Raw genomic sequence first — 21,099 nt, forward strand, 5'->3', positions numbered from 1 at the left:
TCAATGTTTAAAAAAAAAATAAATACATTTAATCACAGATTAGACCTCAGTGTTTGTTCTCTGGTGTGTGTTTTTATCATTACATTATTTTTTTGTTTGTTTTTGGATACATGTCTTTCTATGGTGCTACATTTTTAAAATAAATTTAATGATGCAGCTTCATTTTTATATTATGGTTACACATAAAAAAAAGGTTAAATAAATAAATGGGAAACACACATGGGTTGACAGCACAGAAACATGAAGTATTTTAGAGTATCCAGACACTTGGATTTCTCAGTTAAGATTTAATGATTTGTTCATAATGATGCTAAAATTAACCATAGTAATTACAAGAACTGACAAACCACATTACTGTTCTTTAATATTTTATTGGTTAAACTAAGAGATCATTTTATTTTTGTCTTAAAAACGTGGTTTGTCTGTAGGCAAATAAACACATTTAACATGGCAGAAAGAAATCAGAGCATGCGATAAGCGAGAAAACTACAGTAGCAACAAATGAGTGATTGAAGCAAATTCAAAACAGTTATCAAACTGAGAAACAAGGCCAGAATGCATTCGAAAGCAGTACACTTTTCACTTTCTGCATGACATGCATTGTGCAATTATATGACAGCAAAATGTCTGCTACCTTATAACATTCTATAAAATACAGCAGATGTTTTGTTTCTCAATTTTAAACCCATTTTGATATCATACCTACACAGATTTAGCATGTTTTTTTGATTTGATGGCATTGATATAATACATTTAAAGTCAGGCATTTAGACAAATCAGAGCATCAGGTGCTTTGTACATAAAAAAGAAACTAGACTAAATATAAACTGCACACAAATCCCATCCTCCGTCCCATCAAACACAACATGATTATTAAAAAAATGAAAAGTTTTAATTATGTATAAGCACATTTTCATTTAAGTTACTAATCTCAGAATGTTAATGTTTCATCATAGAATAAGCAATTTTCATGAATAAATAAGGACATAAAAAGGAAAGAACAATAACAGCTGATACATACAGAAGACAGCTGATGTCTGCTGTGCTCCATTCAGTGAACGTAACAAAGTGAGGGGTGTCCACTGCTTGAATGAGGTCACATTAAGAAGATGGGAGAAAAAAAAAAATCACCATGAGACTTCAGTGCATTACTGGCTGGTCTTCAGCTGTACTCGAACGTACAGAGAAGCTGGAGCACAGACTATTAAGTTGACATTCAAAAAACAGTTCCTTCTGTTGATGGCATTGTCTGTTCCCCATCAAAGTTTAAGTCACATCCTAAATGGTGGTAAAACAAAACATAAAGAAAACAAACAAAAAAAAAAACTTTTGTGTGATGTTATCAGACCCCCGTGGGGGCGAGGCGGCTGATGAAGGCGATACTGCTGAGGCACATCCTCCTGAAGAAGGCGGGGCAGGCAGGCTTCATGATGAAGTGCTCCAGAAGAATTCGCAGCTCTGTGAACAGGGTGCTGAGGGTTAAAAAAAAAAGAAAAAAAGATTAGTTTAATTCTCAACTCTCACAGGCCCTGTAAAGTCGAATTACACAGCAACACTTAAGCAGCACTTAGCAGATTAGTAATCAGATTTCTCCTCTACTCCTGACCTTATTTTGAAAGCGTGGCTTACTGATTTCAACTGTATAGTGATAGAAGACGCTGCCCTCTGACTTTTTTTTGGGAGTGTGTGTGTCAGAGCAGACTGATGGCACAATGAGAAGCAGACAGACAGAGCAGAGCTCTTCCTCTGCAAAAGTGAATTTCACAAATACGCCAACTTTAAACTGACTTATTTAGACTTCCACAGGATGCTTTGTGTTACTTTCAGTTTTAGTCAGACTTTGGGTGGACTTATTTTCAATATGAGAACACATCACTCTGTGTAATGATCTTTCCTTTTATGCAGACGCTCCATTATGCTTTCTCCGTCCTCAGTCTTTTGTCAAGCACATGTGTACTTGTAAACAGCCAAATAAAAACCAGTTACATGTATACATGGCAGAGACATCTAGCTCAGAAAACCAGGTTTCTCTGATTAATTACCCTGATTACATTTACATGAAAGTAAATAAGAAATCAGTTTACTGGAGAAAACTGAGTGTAAATGCAGTGATTGTTTCTCCAAACCTTTCGCACTTTCACACCCTTTCAGTTTATGTTATTGTCAGTTTAGTTATTTGTTCTACTGAAATTGTTCTTGATGTACTTCAATTGGTTTTTGTTTAATAACTTTTACATCAATTTAGAAAAAAGAGAATGATAATTTGCAATAGTCAAGCCTGATTTCTAATAATCAGTTGTCATCCCTGATTCAATAAATAGTCACTAGTACTTGCTCTCTCTTCATGTGACCAGCTTTAGCGGATTTACTGCAGCATAATGTTACAATCTGTCTCCTCACTCATGCACAACATACTCTGTATTTATGTGCATTTAGAGGTTTGTTGAAATGTCAGTTTGAGTGAACAAGGTCTGCTGGAAAAGACGTTGAACTGTGAGTGAGCTGTGTGTGCTTGATGTTAGTTTTGACTGACTTTACCATATTTTGTATAGCTATACTTTGTGATAAAACTGTATTAAACAACTTACCGGCAGTACGGGTTTCTTCTGGATGTGTAGCGAAGAGTGAGGAATCGATAGTAAATGAAAGGCAGCAGCAAGCTTCCCTGGCCACTGTTGACAAGATATGAACAACTAAAATAAGTAAAAAGCAGCAGAGTCTTGCACTTACAACTTAAACTTAAGGTGAGCACAGAAAAACACATTTTTGACTGGAGGTACACGTTAAGATTTAAAGCAATTGGATTTTTGTGTATCTATAGAAAAACCCCACCCCTTTCTCTTCCATTATAACTTCAGATATGGCGTGATCTTAAAAGTTTTGACCACAAGTGAAAACAGGTTTGGTTTGTAAAATATCTAAAATAACAATTAACAATTGTTCTCCCAGTACATTGTCAATGATACAGGTGCACATATTAGTAGATAATGTAATGACATTCCAGTGCAATAGAAAATATTTTAGTAAAGATCAGCAATGTCAGAACCTGAAGAGCATGAAAACAGTGGCTGGCATCAAGAAGATCTCGTTGCAGGCGATGAACTTGAGAATGTTCTGTTGATTGGATGTAAGTTTGTCCAGGAGGTTTCTGATGAACATTAGGCTGCTGGGGCCCATGGACTGCAAAATAAAAAAAGATTTAAAGGGTTTAAGTTTGCAGTGAGTTACAGATACATCCCTTTGTCACCCAGAGCAACACACATAGAGGAAATCACATCATCAATCAGCAGCTTTTACTAGATTTTTAGGATGTACTGAGGTCTCTGAGCAGTGACTGGTTGATTGAGTAGATAATTAAAAGACCATTTAGCTGGTGGTAATGCCCCACATGAGTGATAAACAAAGTTCCTCAAATAGCTTTGTGTCATAAATTATTCATAAACAGCAATACAAGTCACAGCAGGTGACTGCTGTCTCTTACTTACATCAAGGACTTTTTTTGTGTAGGTAGTTGCATGAAGCAATGAGAAGAGGAAGACTGGGAAGATGCTCACTGGAGATAAATGTTAAGGATCACCATAAAAATACACAGTAAGCCTTCAAACATATTTTAATATGGATACTATTGTAGGGCTGCATAATTTTAAATGATGAAATATGATTCTATCTTTTAATGAATAAAATCATGTTATTTGGTGACATTTAAACATGCATCCTTATTAACTCTACATACACTGTCTACAGAAAAACATCTCAGCAACAAGTGAAACAAATTTAAGTAACAAATCAACCTGACATTAAAGAGGAAGTGAGTCACTGGCAATTGAAGATTTTGTTTTAAACAAGAAACTTCCACAAACACCTGCAGCATTATGACTGCACCAACATGATAGAGTGGAACATCTTTATTGTTTAAACCTTTTAAATATCGACCTTAACTATGAAATCCTAGTAGGCAATCTTTACAACACAACACCGTGATCGATACAATGAAAACCTCCAAATGAACTGTCTTGTAAATAGTATCTCTGTATGATTTCCCAATTTGAACCAAGTAGATAGTGTTACTGTAGCAACACAATCCATGTATCTTTTCCCTGTATTTGAGGGTGAAAGGATACTTGTGATGGGATAAGAGTTGACCAGGATGAGTGAGTAAAGCAGGTAATGGCAGCTATCCTCCTGAAGAGCCTGGGCAAGGAAAGCTCTGCTCAACTGGAAGCGAGGAAGCCTCTGGTGCAAGCGAAGGGCACTGGTGAGAGCGTTCGCTAACAAAGCCCGCTGGTAGAAGTTAGCTGCTGCATAGGGTCTGAAATAAACAAGCGGTGACAAATATCTATGCGGGGTGGAAAAAAAAAACGCACAAGAGAATGACAGCAGTGCGTTGCTGTCGCTCTTCAATCTAATCAACATGTACAGAATATTGTCTTTTCACAATTTCACTGTGTGTACTCACCCCAAGACTGGTAGAATAAACATTATTGAGCAGTACACAGTGAAGAGCCGTGATAGCCACATTGCAGTTTCCAGCTTGTTGCTCATTAAAAATTGCTGTGGAAGAAAAAAGTACGTTCAGGAGTTTGAGGCACATAAAAGTTTAAAGGACACAAGACGCTACTTGTTGAACCTGCTCCATCATTTATGATAGTGTCTAACAGGGTGAAGGATGTACCTGTGCTAGAGGTCTAGTGCTAGGTTGCCTTTATTAGCAGATATGATGTGTTTTAGCATGTTTGGGCATTTGAAATGACAGGCCGGGCCTTCTGTTTTTTCTCATGAATACTGGAAACAGATTGACTGAAAGGCTCAGACCTTCAGTCTGGTTCTCTAAACGGTCAGCATAAATCAGCTAAAGTAGAAAACAACTTAATTCAATCTAGTTGTTAATTTTATGACCCCCTCATCAAAACTCAGCTAACGAGATGAAATCGTACCTCATGACCCCGCTGCTTCAGCTGACATGGTTGAGTAAGTTCATATTTCAAACAGGTTCTACATCACTGACTAATTCAGATACACAGTTTGAGGAAGGAAGAAAGATTTCAAAACATAGCAGTATCTCAAAAATATCAGAATCAGTGTTCAAAACTGAGCTACATTGGTGCACAAGTCCTACATCGGAAAACATGAAATCGTTTTCCTTTCAGGTAAAATGTAAGTATTTGAAAATTGTGAATGATGGACACATTTACGTCCTGCATAACGTAAAGTAATCCAGTACTATAGCCTTGAAATAAATGCTACCTGTGGAAATGTTCAGTTTATACTAAGACTATATCAATTTAACACTGAATGCTGAATTTCCATAGAAGTTATAACAGCATCAGTATACAGTGATAAAACGTGATTAGAGCTGGGCACTGCAGAACATTTGTAAAAAGAGACTTGCTGCTGAGATATCCCGACTTTAAGATCTAAATCCACAGACTTGGTAAAGCTCCAGAAACTAATTATCCAAAAAATTTCCACAATGCAACTCAGTAACGTGTTTCATTTGACCGTCACTGCCTGGTAAACACCCACAACTTTTAAACTCCAATCCATCATCGGGGGCTTTTTTCTTAGACTTTAAAAAGCTCCCTCTAGTGCATTCATGTGGTGAACAGTTTCACACAGAAGACATTATACAACTGTTTTCACAGACTCAGTAGTGCTACATAAGTCGAGTATATTTATGTGTTTAAAATCAGTGGAGCGCTCCTTTTATAATGTGATGAAATAGTGGCTTGATGTAACTGTGCGTTTCAAACAGCCAACTTACCACAGGCCCTAGCTGGGGAGGAGTGCTTTGTTGGTTGGTGTCTGCCATCTTTGGGAGTGTGGGTCGCTCTGTTGAAAGAAAAAGAAGAAAAAAAGTCACATTATGAAGCAATATTGGCTTGTTACATAGTACCAGCAGGAGTCACAACTACTTGTTAGCTGCTGTAACATGACTAACCTACAACTTAACGCACAGTCATGGGTCAGTTTCTTATAGGAATCTCACCTGGCGAGATTTTACCACTGGTGTTAGTGATTAAAAAGCTGAAGTAGAGCTGCAACAGTTGATAGATTAGTTGCCAACTACTAAATTAATTGTCAATTATTTTGATAATCAAATAATCACTTTGAGTCATTTTTTAATAAGAATATTTGAATGAATGATCTGATTCCACCTTCCTAAATGTGTATATTTAGTCCCCTGTGAGTGTGAACTGATTATCTTTGGGTTGTGGGTTTGTGGTTGTGTTGGTCGAGACAAAAGAAGTCATTTGAGGATGTCACCTTGGGCTTTGGGAGAAAGTGATCAACATTATTCGCCATTGAAAATTAATCAATAATGTAATTACAGTAATTGTTAGCCTTAAAATGAAGTGATAAGTTGATTAATCAAGTGACAGAAAATGAACCAGCAACTATTTCATACTGGACTAATTTTTAAATTATTTTTTCAAGCAAAAAAGCCAAACATTACCTAATTCTAGTCTCTCCGTCATAAGCATTTGATGCTTTTATTTGTCTAATGATTATATCAAATTGAGTATCTTTGGGTTTTGGACAAACAAAAGCAGTAATGTGAAGATGTCACCTTGGGTTTAAGGAAATAGTAGTGCACGTTTTTAACCATATTGTATGACATCCTAACAGATTATTATTAAATGAGTAACTAACACCAGAGATGACACTACTTTTTAAATATTAACTTAAAGGACGGGGTCAAGTTTGTCTTAAAGCAACAGTCAGGTGCCCAGCTGCACACTGAAACATGCTTTACTTCCCATAATCACTTCTCCTGTTTATACTGACCATTAGAAGATCCATTCATAATGAAATTACAATATAAGTGATGGGGGACAAAATCCACCATCCTCCTTCTGGACAAAAACTATTTAAAATTTTATCTGAAGCCAATATGAAGGTTCAGCCGGCCAAATCAGTTAGATATCTTTCAACGTTACAGTCTTTTTAGTGCCAAAGTCCCTCTTTTTGTCACTATACTTCCATCGCAGCTCAACAGGGAAATTAGTTTGATACTACACAGACTGTACATGTTGCAGATATCCACTTAATAAGACTAACTCAGACTGCTGAAGCCTCATATAAGCTTCACGTCAACTTCTACATGCCTTTTTTTGCACACAATGCGACCGTCGACAGACGATGGATTTTGACCCCCCATCACTTAACGTTACACTGAAGGCACATTTGAAGGGGATCTTTTAATAGCCAGTATGAAAAGAAGGAACGATTACAGCGAGGAAAACCTGTTTCTGTGTTCATTTTCGCACCTCACTGTTGTTTTAAGACAGACTTGAACAATTGTGAACCTGTCCTTTTCACTTAACGTCCATCATTTGCTCTTAGCCGAGGTGGAAGATGTAGCTACACTAGCTTAGCTCACCAACGCTAGTTACAGTAAGTCATGACTACTTTTATAAAATGAGTATTGAGATGCAAGCGGAAAAAGCTAGCTCGCTGCTATAAAATTAATGAGAAGTCCGGTCCAACGAGTGTAACGTGAAAGACTTGCCGGTGCTTCATTAATGCTAACGTGATGTCAGCTAACGCTAGCAGCCGGTAGGTCTAGAATATTCTGTTACTATCGTTACTAGCATGTGAGCTACGCGTTAGCTACTTAGCCTTTCATTCGTTACCCAGGTAACGCGTACTAACGTTAGCTGTCCCGGCTGTTAAAAGAAGCTCGCACAGGGTGAAGAGTCCCGATTTATAATATATATACATATTTAGCGTTAATAGAGCATATGGCTTACCAGTGTTACAACGTCGTACTATTCCGCTGGGTGCTCCGCTCACAGTGACAGGTCACACCACAGAAGTAAGTGATCAGCTGACCTTCTTCAGCGAAAAGGAGGAAAACTGTAAACTATCGCGACACTTCAGAGGGAACGTATAGAGCCATGAGGCTGCAGCATGGATGTATTATAATAGCTGCAGCATCACACTCAACACTGCCCTCTAGTGGACAAAGAAATACATGCAACAAGACCAGCTTCATGAGCCAAATAAACAGAGGTGGAGAGTAACTGCTCCAACAGGGTGAAGGATGAACCTGTGCTAGAGGTCTAGTGCTAGGTCACCTCTATTAGCAGGTATGATGTGTTGTTTTAGCATGTTTGTGTATTTGGAATGTTTTCTCATGAATACTGGAAGCAAATTTACTGAAAGGCCCAGACTTTCACTCTGGTTCTCTTAACGATCAGCACGAATCAACCAAACTAGAAAACAACATAATTCAATCTAGTCGTTAATTTTACATCCCTCTCATCAAAAGTCAGCTGCCAAGATGAAATTGTATCTCATGAAAGACCTGCTGCTTCAGCTGACATCCTCGAGTAAGTCAACCTTCATATTTCAAACAGGTTCGACATCAGTGACTTGTTCAGATACACAGTTTGAGGGAGGAAGAAACATTTCAAAACATACCAGTATCTCAAAAATATAAGAATCAATCAATCAACCACCTCAGTTTTGAGGTGCTTGTATTTTACTTGAGTATTTTCTTTTGATGCTACTTTATACTTCCACTCCAATACATTTAAGTGACAGCTTTAGTTACTTTTCAGATTAACGTTTGACACAATAGATGATATAACAAGCTTTTAAAATACAACACCTTGTTAAAGATGAAACCAGTGGTTTACAACCTTTTTGGCTTTTGACGTCTTACAAAAAGCAGTGTGTAGTCGGGGTCACATTTCACATGTCTATGAGTTGTTAACAGCTCCACCAAATAGTGATTTTTCCCTTTAAACTTCTCATGTGGTTTCATTTCACTAAATGTTCAAATGATCCAATATTTCACCAATAGGGGCCCGACCCATAGTTTGGGAACAATACTAACTAGCTAACGGTATATAAAGTAGTTGAAACTATCTCCACCTTCAGCAGCTACAAGAGTAACATGCTGCTCTAATATTGATGCTTCAGTATTAGTCATCTAATGACGTCATATATAATATCAGTCAGAGGGCTATTTTTAGTCATTCTATTAATTTTTATATTTGAATTAGCCTGTTTAGTCATTGTATGTAATTTAGCTTTTAATTGCATTTGTTTCTTTCACCTACCTCATTATTTTTGTATTTTGATTGATGTGAAGTGGCTGCTGTAACATTTTAATTTCCCTTTGGGATTAATAAAGTAGATAGATAGATCTATCTATCTACTTTATCTATCTATCTATCTATCTATCTATCTATCTATCTATCTATCTATCTATCTATCTATCTACTTTATCTATCTATCTATCTATCTATCTATCTATCTACTTTATGTATCTATCTACTTTATCTATCTATCTATCTATCTATCTATGCATACTTGTACACAAACCACCCATTATATATAAAAAGGTGATTTATTTATTTATAGATTCCAGCAGTCTTTACATTCCCACACATCGTTGCACTATTTGTATATAAAATTCACAGTAATAGTTGACCTGACACTCAAATAGAGTTGTTAGATTTTATTTCCATGTTAAGTGTCATTCAGAGCACCTGAGTATAATGTTTTAAGACTTCAAAGGGGATAAGAGATTTATTAACATCGATGTTTTTTTTTGCAATTCATTCCATCTGTAATAAGCAAAGTATTTAAAAACAGTTTTTCCAAGTTCAGTTTGAACATACAGCAGCTTGGTATTAGTTTTTTAACAAATAATGTTGTCAGAGTTTTTTAGGCCTATCTGTTGATATTTGGCTTTTGTTTTGTGTATGCATTCATTTGTTTGTCCCGACATATAGTTATAACCTTTTTATCTCCATTAGCTTTGTCTAAGCTGTATAAAGATGCTTCTGTGAAGATCCACAGAGAAACACGGAAGTTATTTTTTGCCGAATATCTTTAGTGCATCAAAAGACGCAGGAAAAAAGAAAGCAGTGTGCGCATGCGCAATGGTCAACGCCCACATTAGTCGACTAGCAGCCGACTCTCTGACACCTCTTTTTTTAAAAGTTTCCCGCTGTTTAAGAGCTATATTTGATTGTTGAAGACTATGAGGCTTCCTGGTATTCAAAGTATCGATTGAAAATAGAAGATTTATCGAATATTTGCATCTTCTTTTAGTTTATTTAAATGTTATTTGGTTGGCTACCAAAAGAGGGCGCACTCGACCAGACTAAGGGACTTCTGCATGTTGGCCTATAGCCTGTGTTGGATAATTATTTTAGCTTTAAGTGCACCTTATTTGGTCCCAACATGTTTTAAAATCATACATCTGACTGCTACAGTAGCGCGTATATCCGAAGATTATTGGCAAGAGTGTCGCAGGGTGATGTGTTTGCTGCAGATGCCATTTGAAAATATAGGCAGTGTAAGCACTGTAGAATCTAATTATTTCTTTGCAAAACCTAATTAGGCATTAAAAAAGGTTAACGCCAGCGCCTGAAACGTTTTTGTTTAATAATCCCATTACTGACGGCTCATCATGTATAAAATGGTGCAGGAGGACACTAAGTTTCCACTTGTTAAAGGGAATCTCTGAGAAATAGTCGCAGATTTTTTGACACTATCTGCGATTGGAAAATTGTGGCTTGTAGCCTAATTAAACTGCGGAGACTCAGCACACAGCACACACAGAGTAAGTAAGGCTGCAGCGTCCTGCCGTGCATGCATTTTTATGTTTAACTCATCATTCTGCCTGCCTGCTAAAAATAACAAAACAAAAAAATTCTGTCTGTTTTCTGCTTTTTACAATGTCGCATAATTTGTTGGGCATGACAAAACTCGACAAACTGTAGCGTACAAGTGAGAATAGACCGTGATGATTTTTTTTAAAGCGTCAGCTCCTCTTGGACCATTACCGGTCACTAGAGAGCTCAAGGTGAGAATTTAAATGAGACAACAGGCTGAGGAGGAAATGTTTGATCCTTTGATACTTTTTCAGAAAGAAATACAGCCGGAACTAGATATAAATCGTCTTGCAGCAAATATTACAGTAGTGCTTGTTTACACTGATGCCAGAAAGAAGGTCTCCCGTACTGCTGAAAGCAACCAGCTGCACAAAATATTAATGACGGAATATTAAAGGAACATTACTAATATTGCAATGAATTTTCTGCCAGTAATATCCCACTTTGTCGTCTTAAAATGGGCCGTTTTGACCAAAATACAAATGATTTACTTACTATAACTATTGAAGATGAATGTCTAATATAAAATGATACGTTAATGTTGACAATTTTATCAAAAGAATGAACCCTGTGAGAGAAATCACCTCGTTTTCAAAGCAATTTAGAGATTTTCTTCTTCTCTGAACATCGGTCAAGTTCTACAACAGACGGCAAATAGGATACATTTATATTTAAACAACAAAGAGCTCAATCTAAATTAACAGTCTATAATTATTATTTTTAAATAATATCTTGAAAATTTTAAATTAAATCAGAATCAGATACTGATATTACACTATATTTAAGCTGAGAATGTCTGTGAACTCCATAATAATGAGATATTATTATTGTTATTACTACTGAAATACTGAGGACTGTTACGACTGTCACTATGCTATTACTGCTACAATAAATACTAATAATAATGATCTTTTTTATTTGATGTAAACCATCTTTTTTCCTCCACATTCTTACATTCTTACAACAACAAAATCTTCTCAACCTGCTCTCGCTTTATTCCGCCTTTAATCTTCTGCTTCAGCAGGTTTCAAGAAAAAAAAATATATGTATATAAAGAAAAGAAAGAAAGTGAGTGACAGACCAAAGTGAAAGCCTTCTCAAAAGAAATAAACCGTCGTGTAATCTCAGTCCGGGACTCTGTTCTGCCAAAACAAACAGGGTGTAGAAGGGGATGAAAATCGGGACAAGCGGGAAGAAAGAGCTGGTTTGATAGGGAGGAAAAGAAGGACACGGTGAATTTCCCTCAAACTGGTTAAAGAAACAATAAAGCGAGTTATCAACAGCTTTCTCTGCCTTTTATCTCTTTGTTGTCTGATGTGAGAAGGCGTTTCACATGTAAGTCACAAGACCGTTCAGGGATAGTTGATGATGGGTTCAGATGTAACTGAAATCTCTGTGAATTAAGTTTTTATACTCACAGTTTCATTTGCTTTGGGTCTTTAAAAAAAAAAAGCAAAAAGAATAGTGATTTAGTGTGAATGCATTCAGCTGATGCTCGGCAGAACAAGCTTTTACTTTTACACCAAACTGATACACGAAGCTGAATTTAGAGAAAATAGTTTGAAGTCATTGAAATCCTCCAACATTTATTCCTCTTGAGAATAATATTTTCTGTAGAGTGGAGGGTAAGCTTCTCATTTTTCTTTCTGCATCTCTTTTTGATTGTTTACTTCAGTGTCATGTTGAAAGTTTGTAATATTCTGTGTTAATTTGGCTTTTTTTTCTAGTTCCAGTTTTTCCATCTCAGTATATTCATGCTTTGTTTTTAGGAAAGAGGAAAAGTAGGATGTTGCTATTAAGATGATGAGCAAAACAAACATGATGCTCCATTATTTTTTTTATCTGATCATGCAATATTTTCCAAAATTGTTTTGTTGCTTTTTTTCCTCTTACATAATGAAGTTAAAACCTTTATCATGCTGCTGCTTCATATGCTCAAATATCAAAGTTCAACATGGTGACTCTGTGGATCTTTCAGGAAATTGACACCAAGAAAAAAAAAAATCTAACTAAGAGACATTTTGTGACTTGTTTTGGGACTTTGTCTTTGTTCTCTCTCATGATGATGACAGGACTGGATGCTGTTCTGTCATCTCAAATATGGCTGTTATATGCACACAGAGACCCGATTCCAGCAGGCTCTCGGCCTCTTAGCTTTTACCTTGCATGCAAGTCATCCATTTTAGATATAAGGCTCTGATCATGTGCCTCTATTTCTTCATCAAGGTCTTCACTTTGTGTTCAATGCATTTATAGACTAAAAGACTTTTGTAAAATACAAATTAAATAACCTTAACAGCATCTATAAGGTGTGAGAACACTTGTCTCTGCACAGGTGCAAAAACAAAACCTTCACAGAAATCTTTTTATTTATCTAAAAAACACTTGTAAATTAGCTTTCTGCATGATTTAGGATGACATTACTTAAATCCTAATGCCTGTAGTTCTCTTTAGTTGTTTTTATTTTATCCTTGCTGATGATCCTTGCTTAATGACTGGAGAGAATCTGATGCCCACAGCGAGCTTTGAGCCAAAAGCTATAGACATAGAAAGCAGAGCGGATCCACCAGAAAGCTGACTTTTCCCTTTTTTAAGGAGTAAAGCCATGTTTGTTTCTGGGTTGAATGGGGGCCTATAATGGAACTGATGGCATCAGGATTGTCACCACAAATGGTCTGGGCGTTTTGCAAGGCTGTTTGACAGAGCCTATTATGTCATTGGTCTCGTCCCTCCACTCCTTGCTCGCTTGGGCTTGAATGGGAGTGAATTAATCAAATGGTTTGAGAGAGATCAGCCAACTTAATGCATTTTGTGTCAAGGTCTACAGTGATCCAAGACCCCCACACACTTCCCTCTACCTGCACTGTTTTCATCTGAGCATATCTACACTATCTATGTGCTGTAATCAGACTGAAAACATGTTTATTATTTTATACCTATCAGGACTTTTAATGCGGCTCTGTGACCTTTTATTCAGTGGATTTTTAAAATATATCTCCCAAATCATAATGTTAATATTCCTACAGGCAAAAGTGACATTACTGTATATTAAGTGGTCATTTCCATCCTTGGGTATCACTTGTAGGAATAGTTTTTGTTCTTTTTCATGGGGGTACATCAGTGGTGTTAGGACATCTGGAAACATTATAGCAACGTGTGTATCTTCTGTCTGAGGAGTAACTGCTGAATTTTACATTTTCCACTAGAATTAAAAGGTGCCATTTAAAGCCTGCAATGAACTAATCTAATTTAATCAAAAAAATGGATGAATTTCTAGAACAGGGCAGAATTTTCAGACCAATAAGAGCCAATTAGATGAAATTTATGTTTCTATTCTATAGAGGATCTTTGTGTCTGAGGATTAAGTATTGAATTGTTAAATGACTACCACTATGGGAAATAAGCTGACACCTATAATTAGATGTCATTCATAATTTGGATCATTTGAGTGGAAATTCACCCTTAAGGACCTCTGGAGATTAGCAGACCCCTCTAGGACCACAAACAGAAATGGCTCCAAAAAAAAAAAGGAATCTACAGTCTCAATAAATTAAATATTGATATCATAAAAAAAAAAAAAATCAAAACACAGCCACCATCATATCTTTTATTTTTCAAGAGGGAAATGGTCCAATTGGTCTAAAGTCAAGCGCTGTAACGTTATTGCTTTATCAAACACAATCAAAATGTGAATTAATCAAAGCACTCCGCGTTAGAGCACGTATGCATGAGCATTGTTTGGCTGTAATGGATGGCTTTAAAATTTGACGTTATTATTTCCCGTCATTTCTGGAAACAAATTGAACATTTATTGCATATATATTAAAAATTATACAGTCGTCGAGAGAGGCTGATGTCTCTTTTATTGAGGCGCACCGAGAGGTGAGGTCTCACCGGATCAATTTCTCTGTCTTGTTACTCCCGCAAGAGGATGTTTGGAAAATGCCTGCACCGCTAAATTGATTCAGAAACGAATTCATAACTTGGGGGGTTTAAGCAATTTTGTGGCGCCCAGTTTTTATCCTCAATCTTTTCTTTTGTTTCATGTTTTGATTGCTTTAAGCCTCCAACCAAAGTTTTGTAGGCATGGTAACAGCTTTATTCTCATTTCTGCGGCCGTTAGTCCACGTTAGCCTATTTTTCATTCTTTGCAAAAAAATGCATTTAATACACTGGGTTTTGGGTGGCTTCACAAACATAGCCATTAAGCAGTCACAATGCTTTTATTGTGCACTTGATCTCAAAATAGAGCGTGGTCTGACTGCAGGATCCAGACGAACCTATGGAAAAGGCCTTGTCTTTGTCTGTCTGTGAGGAGATGAATGGCCCGTGTCAACCAGATGATTAGTTTGCACTATTAAATTGTCAAAAAGGAAGGATTTTTTCCCTAATAGTGCCTTTTCGTGAAGAATTATGGAATTCAGAGTTGTTTGCGACTGCCGTGGAACTTGCAGGGCTTCGCAGGGGCGAGGGCGAAGGTCAGACAGAGTTCTCAGCAGTGCGTCCAGTGTGGCACAGCAGTCAGGGGGAATGTGGAGACAAACGTCGGTCTATTTCCTGCAGGATGGGAATATTCATCTCTACATCGTACAATATGATGGATAACCACGCTGTGACACTGTGATTCAACAAGCTGACTTCGGTTTACCCTTCAGTAACCTACATCCTTGAGGACGCCTAATGATTCAAACGCGTAAAATTCGTGCGTAAATACGCAACGACACTTGAGTGCACCCTTTATTTCACCTATGTAGAAGACTCAGGCACAACCATTTGGAACAGGGCATCAAATGATCAACAGGCAGCTTTACTTTCACAGACATACATCAAACTTTGATGGGACTTCAGATCGTTTTATTTCAAAAACTTTACTTGCTGCATTGGTGCGTACTTGCAAACGTCTTACGATAGCGCCAGCTCTCTCCCCACACATGAGCTGTCTTTCTGCATGTCACGACTGCCCGGCTCCATCCAGGGAACCCCCTTCCATTCTGCTCAACCTCTATTCTAGTGCCAACGTTTTGTGTTAAATGTTAACAACTTGGCCCGATCCATTTAATCGCCAACAACAAATCTGTGTTGACTCTAACACTCGCCTCCATTGTGCCCATTATGCGCCTGCCCTCACTTGGAGATTTATGTATTTTTGATATTAAATTCCTTCTGTCATCAAGACTGCTCTCTTGTTGACTTTTCTTGACCTTTCGACCCCGTTCCCCAAACTTTCCCATATTTAACGCGGGACCCGCAGCCCCCCCATCTCCCCCCTCACTTTTTCTGCCCTACCACAGCTGAATGCTCTGTGTCTCCTTTTGTTGGCATGTGCTGTTTGCACTGTTCTTGAACTTCAGTGCGCTGCCCTGTCCCCATCCTGTACTTTGAACCCTGCGGAACTATACTTCCTCGAAAATAACGCCTTACTGTTTGCAAGTGCAAACTCCCTCATTCTCCTGTTATTAATATTGGCGACCAGACGAAGGGACAATTACGGTCTGGACATCATAATTTGGCTGATGGGATGAATTATTTGGTAAACTAACACTAGGCCTTAATGTCCCGAGGCTCTGGCTTTCAAATCAACACCATACAATCTTTCCTGGATTCCAGCTCTTCAGTCACAGTCTGAAAACTGCTTTCATCCAGTGTTGACGCAGAATGACGGATGTCCATACCTTGCCATATATGACATCCATGTAGCCTATACAAGCCTCCCTCTGACTGCCCAGCTTGCTAATTAGTTAAACAAACGCTCATACTAATGATCCCACTGGCCTGGTGAGCTTTGGGGTTTTTGTTCGCCGACTTTGCCCCAGCTTCTCCCGCTGGAAACTTGGCCCCGCTGACCCGAGCTATCACGGCGCTGTGGAGACTGCTGGACCGCCCTGTCCGGAGTCCAACCCCCCAGGGGCCAAAGGGCAGCGTCCAAGGCCCGGGAATGCCACCACCAGCTGCTAGCGGTGACACCATGTACAAAAGGGGCTTGGTGAGCAATCCTTCTATGGGTTGTCAGTGTTGTGACAGTGCTGGCTTGACATTTATTTACTCTCTCATAGGACCAAAAACTCCTCGTTTGGTCTCAGCAATAAGCCACCGAGTTCGGGTTGCCTCCAACGTCTCTTAGCTGCTGTTACTGTAAATCAAACTGGGCTCCATTTTTTTTTGATAAAACACACTTTATAAAGGGTTTATACATTGTAAGTAATTGCTTTATTAATGTTTAATAAATCATATGCTGATACTTTTTGGTTGCCAAGTTGCGAAAACAGACTTTATGGCTTATTAGAAAATGAGAAATCTATGATCATTTATTAATGAATTACCATAATTTACCAAATAGACAGAATAACCGCCAGCCAAAGGGATTTTCACAACCTGGCAACCTCAAATTTGATCTTATTAATGGTTCTGATCTATAAAGCAATGGTAAATCATTTATTAGGCTAATAAAGCAATTAGTTACAACTTAAAATCCCTTTATAAAGGGGGACCTTTTTGGTACCCAAAATTGTAATCAAGCTCGAGTCAGATATGCTCGTGTTTTATGCATAAATGTTGGTAATCCATTTAAAGAATGTTTAATTTACTAAGCCATCAATTAGAAATGTTAACAGTCATTAATAAAGGGTTTAAATGTTGTAAAGGTTAATATGATTGGGTTTTGGTTCAGATCATCTGCAGCTTTTTCTTTCACAACCCAACAGCCCATAATATGTTCTTAGGATCTATAAAACAATAGGATATGCTTTATTAACCATTAACAAAACAACATAATCCCTTCATAAAGAATGCTCTGATTAGAAAATGTACATATGATTGTAATAATTATTTATATTTTTGTATTGTTCAACAGGCTAATTAATAAAAGTCCTTATTGCCAAATGGTTCCAGCCAGAGTGCTGATTAGTTATATTCAAATGAAATCTGAAATATAATCATAATCCAATATTATTCTTCCAACAATAAACACAACGCTGCAGGTAAACTGTTTGTGGATTTATTTTAGACTGTGACCAAGTCCTGTTCTTCCTAAATTCAAACGTTTTTCTTTCTCCACAGCGCGCCGTGCGGTTAACACTGGCCCATTACACGTTGTCATTTGTGGCTCATGGTGTTATTTGGACAATGTTTGGCCATTTACCCGGCCTGTGTCTGCGCGCTCCAAGGAGGTCTCGACAGAAATTGATACTAATTGCGGGGACTGTACACTGCTGGCTGGTGGAGCGCCTGCAGGCAGTTGGAGGACCTGCTTGTCACTGCCTAATTGACAAGGGCTTGTCTGTCCTGGGAGCAGCTGGTCCTAAGCACTGGCGCACAATCGCATCTTGACACGGCCTCCACTCGCCTGAAGGAGTTTTGAGGGAAAACGCCGTTAAAGGGAGATTTATTGAATCTCCCTTTGGGTGACGCCGTATTAAGTACGCAATATAGGCCTAGGCTTATTTCCGCGGGTGCAAAAGGAAGCCACACTCCTGGTATTAATAACAGAAGGTGCCAATTAGGCCAGACAGGTGACATTTCTTGTGACATTATGAATCACTGCAAACAAGACAAGCCCGGGTAAATAAAAGCAATGTGCAGCGCTGGCCTGAAATCAGTTTTAAGGAATAGTTATTTTACTTTTCGCAGCTACATGACACACAATGAGGCTATATGCGCAAATCGGATGAATGCGGGGGGTGTGTGTGTGTGTTGCACCAGCTATTCAGCTGGCAGGCTGGAACACAAATAACATCAACCCTCACAGTAAAATAATCTATTCATTATTCTGGCCTGTTTCTATTAGCCCATGCCTTTATAGCTGAATGCATCAAGAGGAAAAAGCCAAGCAAGTATTGTTTTCGCCTGCAAGTGGAAAAGGTTTTCCTCCACTTTCCCACTGCCTGTAAAGAAATGCTGCTTTTCTGGCCCTTTTGAACTGAAAATCGTGATTTTTTCCCCTGGTGTTCTCCGGACGCGCTCCTTTCTTTCTGAGGAACAATGACAACACTGGAGCACCCCGCCGGTGCGCCACAGTTGGGGATCCCCCGGATTGTTTTGGACATCTTTGGATTTCATCAATCAAAATGACTGCAGTTTTCCATAAAAATGCTGAATTTGGTTGTGGAACCGAGCGGGCAAGGTAGAAAATACGAAGCTGTCCTTCTTGATGATAAATGGCCATCCTTTGATTGAGCAAATAGAGAAATACGTGCCACAGTACTGAGAAACAGGCGAAGATTGTTAAGAGAGGACTCGTGGTCTTGCGTCAGATCATGAAATGAATCAACCTCAAACATTATAAAACCAACTGCTATTTACCCCAAACTGGGAATGTGAGACGTATTAAAAACGGCATAAACATGACTGGACATGTCTATAATAATGTAAAACACATATAGGTTATTTAATGGTCTGATTTACTGTTTACTTGGACACTATTAGATTAATTTGTGTTTGCTTTTTTTGTAAACAAATATGAACAGTAACAGCAACAGGATGACAGTTACCTCTTCAGCATAACAAAACTACTGACATCTACTGGTGCCAGATATCATTCCAGTAATACCGGCCTTTCTTACCAGGTTACCGGGTGTAACAAACCAGATTAGGACCCATAAACATATAGGAGTCTATGGCCTGCAGCTGATCCAGTATCCCTTCACGTTCTGCCAATAAAGGCCTGTCAACATGGAAATACCGCATCCCATTGACTAACACAGATCTAAACCCAATTATCTACCAATGGGATCTCGTAGCAGCTCGTTGGAGGCGACCTAGAATGAAATCTGGACAATTGCAAAGAAAAAAAACTTTTAATTTCCTCAAAAGGCAATTATGAATTAATGACTATGCAGATGCTTCTCTAGAAGTCCTCTCTAAATGGCTTTAATGCTGAGGCTAATTATCCAATATTGACATTTTGTCCCGCCTCAGGTCAGCGGGTCAACAGTTGGAGATTAATGGCACCGGACGGAGGTTATAGGACAAGGAACCCAGAGGAAAAGCCATTGTAACATTGCTATAATATACTTTATTGTAGTTTTGATAGTGCAGTATTGTACGTTTTTAAGTATCATACACGAATTGGGTGTATAAAACCAGCTACAGGCCTCATATTGTGTCTGTAATCAATACTGATGTTTTTAACCTTATTGTACTTTATGGCTTTCAAAATATCCAATATTCTATCAATATAACATTTATATATTATTCAAATAATCATTTATAGGTCTTATTTTTCTTTTTTATTACCACGACTATGTTCCTGTTTCCATATTTTTTATGATTTTTATAACATTTATTGCAGGACAGTTTGTCTCCCCCTCCTTTCTCAAACATATAGCAGAGTTGACTGGCTTGTCGGGCTTGAAGAATTGTTTAATTTCAGGGCCCCGGCGTTTCCTGAGGTGAGGTCTGCATTGGCTGCTAATAGAGATCTAATTGATGGGCCGAGTCCCGTTTCCGTGCTCTCTCCCTTTATTGCGCCCCGGCGTCTGCTGTAAAATAGGTCTGTAATCAGATTCCGCCTATTCCTCCTGGAGCAGGATGAGAGCTCAGGACTGCAGAGAGAGACAGAGTGAGATGGGGCAAAAAAAAAAAGAAAGAAAGAAAAGGGAAAAAAAATCGTTATTAAAAAAGTTAAGCCTGTTGAGGCTTGATGAAAAAGAGGAAAAGTGAGCTTTACAATACAAATTCTACACTTTAAAATGACTCTTCTTCCTATGGAAACTTGTAGTGTGGCCATGGCACTCATTAGAGAGTTTACAGTCACCATATCAGGTTTTATCTGTCACGGTATCACTATAATATTCCTTCTTTCCTTTGGGGAGTTTTGCTGCAATATTTGTATACTGAACCCATCTTCTAAAATTCAAACTTATAAGATTAATATAGATCTTTCATACAAGGCTTTGTTATTGCTGCCAAACTGCCTATAATCATTTTTATTGTTATTGTAACATGGTTATATGTGCTTTCATGACTCAGACTCTCACTTTATGATCCAATCAAATGCCACACAGACTAATTTCAGTTAATATCAGCGGTGTTGTCATGCACCCAGAAGGTAGAGGGGATGTCAATCAAATCAGACTCAAGACTGGCAGCAACAGAAACAGAGTGATTCTTTATTTTTCTCCTCTCTGCTTCTCTCCCTCCATCTCCTATAGAGCTTCCTGGAGGGCTGTGATTGGCCGCCTGTTTGGGCAGTGATAGCAGCCCTGGAGCCGAGGATGATTGATGATGGTGAGGGCAAGGCCGAGCGCTGGCAGCATAAAGCCCCATAGACGCCTCAATAAAGAGCCTGGCTAGTGGAGAGCCTGGGCCCCGCTCAATAGGGCCCCTCCGCCTCCGAGGACCCACGGCTGGAGGAGTGCATGGAGAGAGGGAGAGAGACAGAGAGGAGGAGAGGGAGAGGAAGAGAGGGAGAAGGAGAGGTGCTCTGTTGTTGGATAATCCGTTTAGCTATCGAGCCAGCAGCCGTCTG

The 21,099-nt window shown here is 38.4% G+C and overlaps 1 protein-coding gene across 1 annotated transcript; it reads right to left on the reverse strand.

The window, feature by feature from the left end:
* Positions 1 to 246: 246 nt before the first annotated feature.
* On the reverse strand, positions 247 to 7,845 carry tmem33 (transmembrane protein 33). The gene is made up of 8 exons (XM_042419896.1): positions 7,752 to 7,845; positions 5,762 to 5,829; positions 4,457 to 4,551; positions 4,122 to 4,309; positions 3,486 to 3,553; positions 3,047 to 3,180; positions 2,589 to 2,672; positions 247 to 1,472 (listed from the first exon to the last, which is right to left on the reverse strand). Exons 2-8 carry the CDS (start codon positions 5,807 to 5,809, stop codon positions 1,343 to 1,345), a joined length of 747 nt encoding a protein of 248 aa, XP_042275830.1. The 5' UTR covers positions 5,810 to 5,829; positions 7,752 to 7,845; the 3' UTR covers positions 247 to 1,342.
* Positions 7,846 to 21,099: the final 13,254 nt, after the last annotated feature.

This window comes from Thunnus maccoyii, chromosome 8 (genome assembly GCF_910596095.1).
Source record: "Thunnus maccoyii chromosome 8, fThuMac1.1, whole genome shotgun sequence".
Classification (NCBI taxonomy): domain Eukaryota; kingdom Metazoa; phylum Chordata; class Actinopteri; order Scombriformes; family Scombridae; genus Thunnus; species Thunnus maccoyii.

Bases quoted from the DNA above. Each gene is read 5' to 3' on its own strand.
- tmem33 (XM_042419896.1), bottom strand. From the start codon at position 5,809: ATGGCAGACACCAACCAACAAAGCACTCCTCCCCAGCTAGGGCCTGTG. The intron at 4,552-5,761 runs GTAAGTTGGCTG...TTTCTTCCACAG, and splicing joins CTCCCCAGCTAGGGCCTGTG to CAATTTTTAATGAGCAACAA. The intron at 4,310-4,456 runs GTGAGTACACAC...TGTTTATTTCAG, and splicing joins TTTATTCTACCAGTCTTGGG to ACCCTATGCAGCAGCTAACT.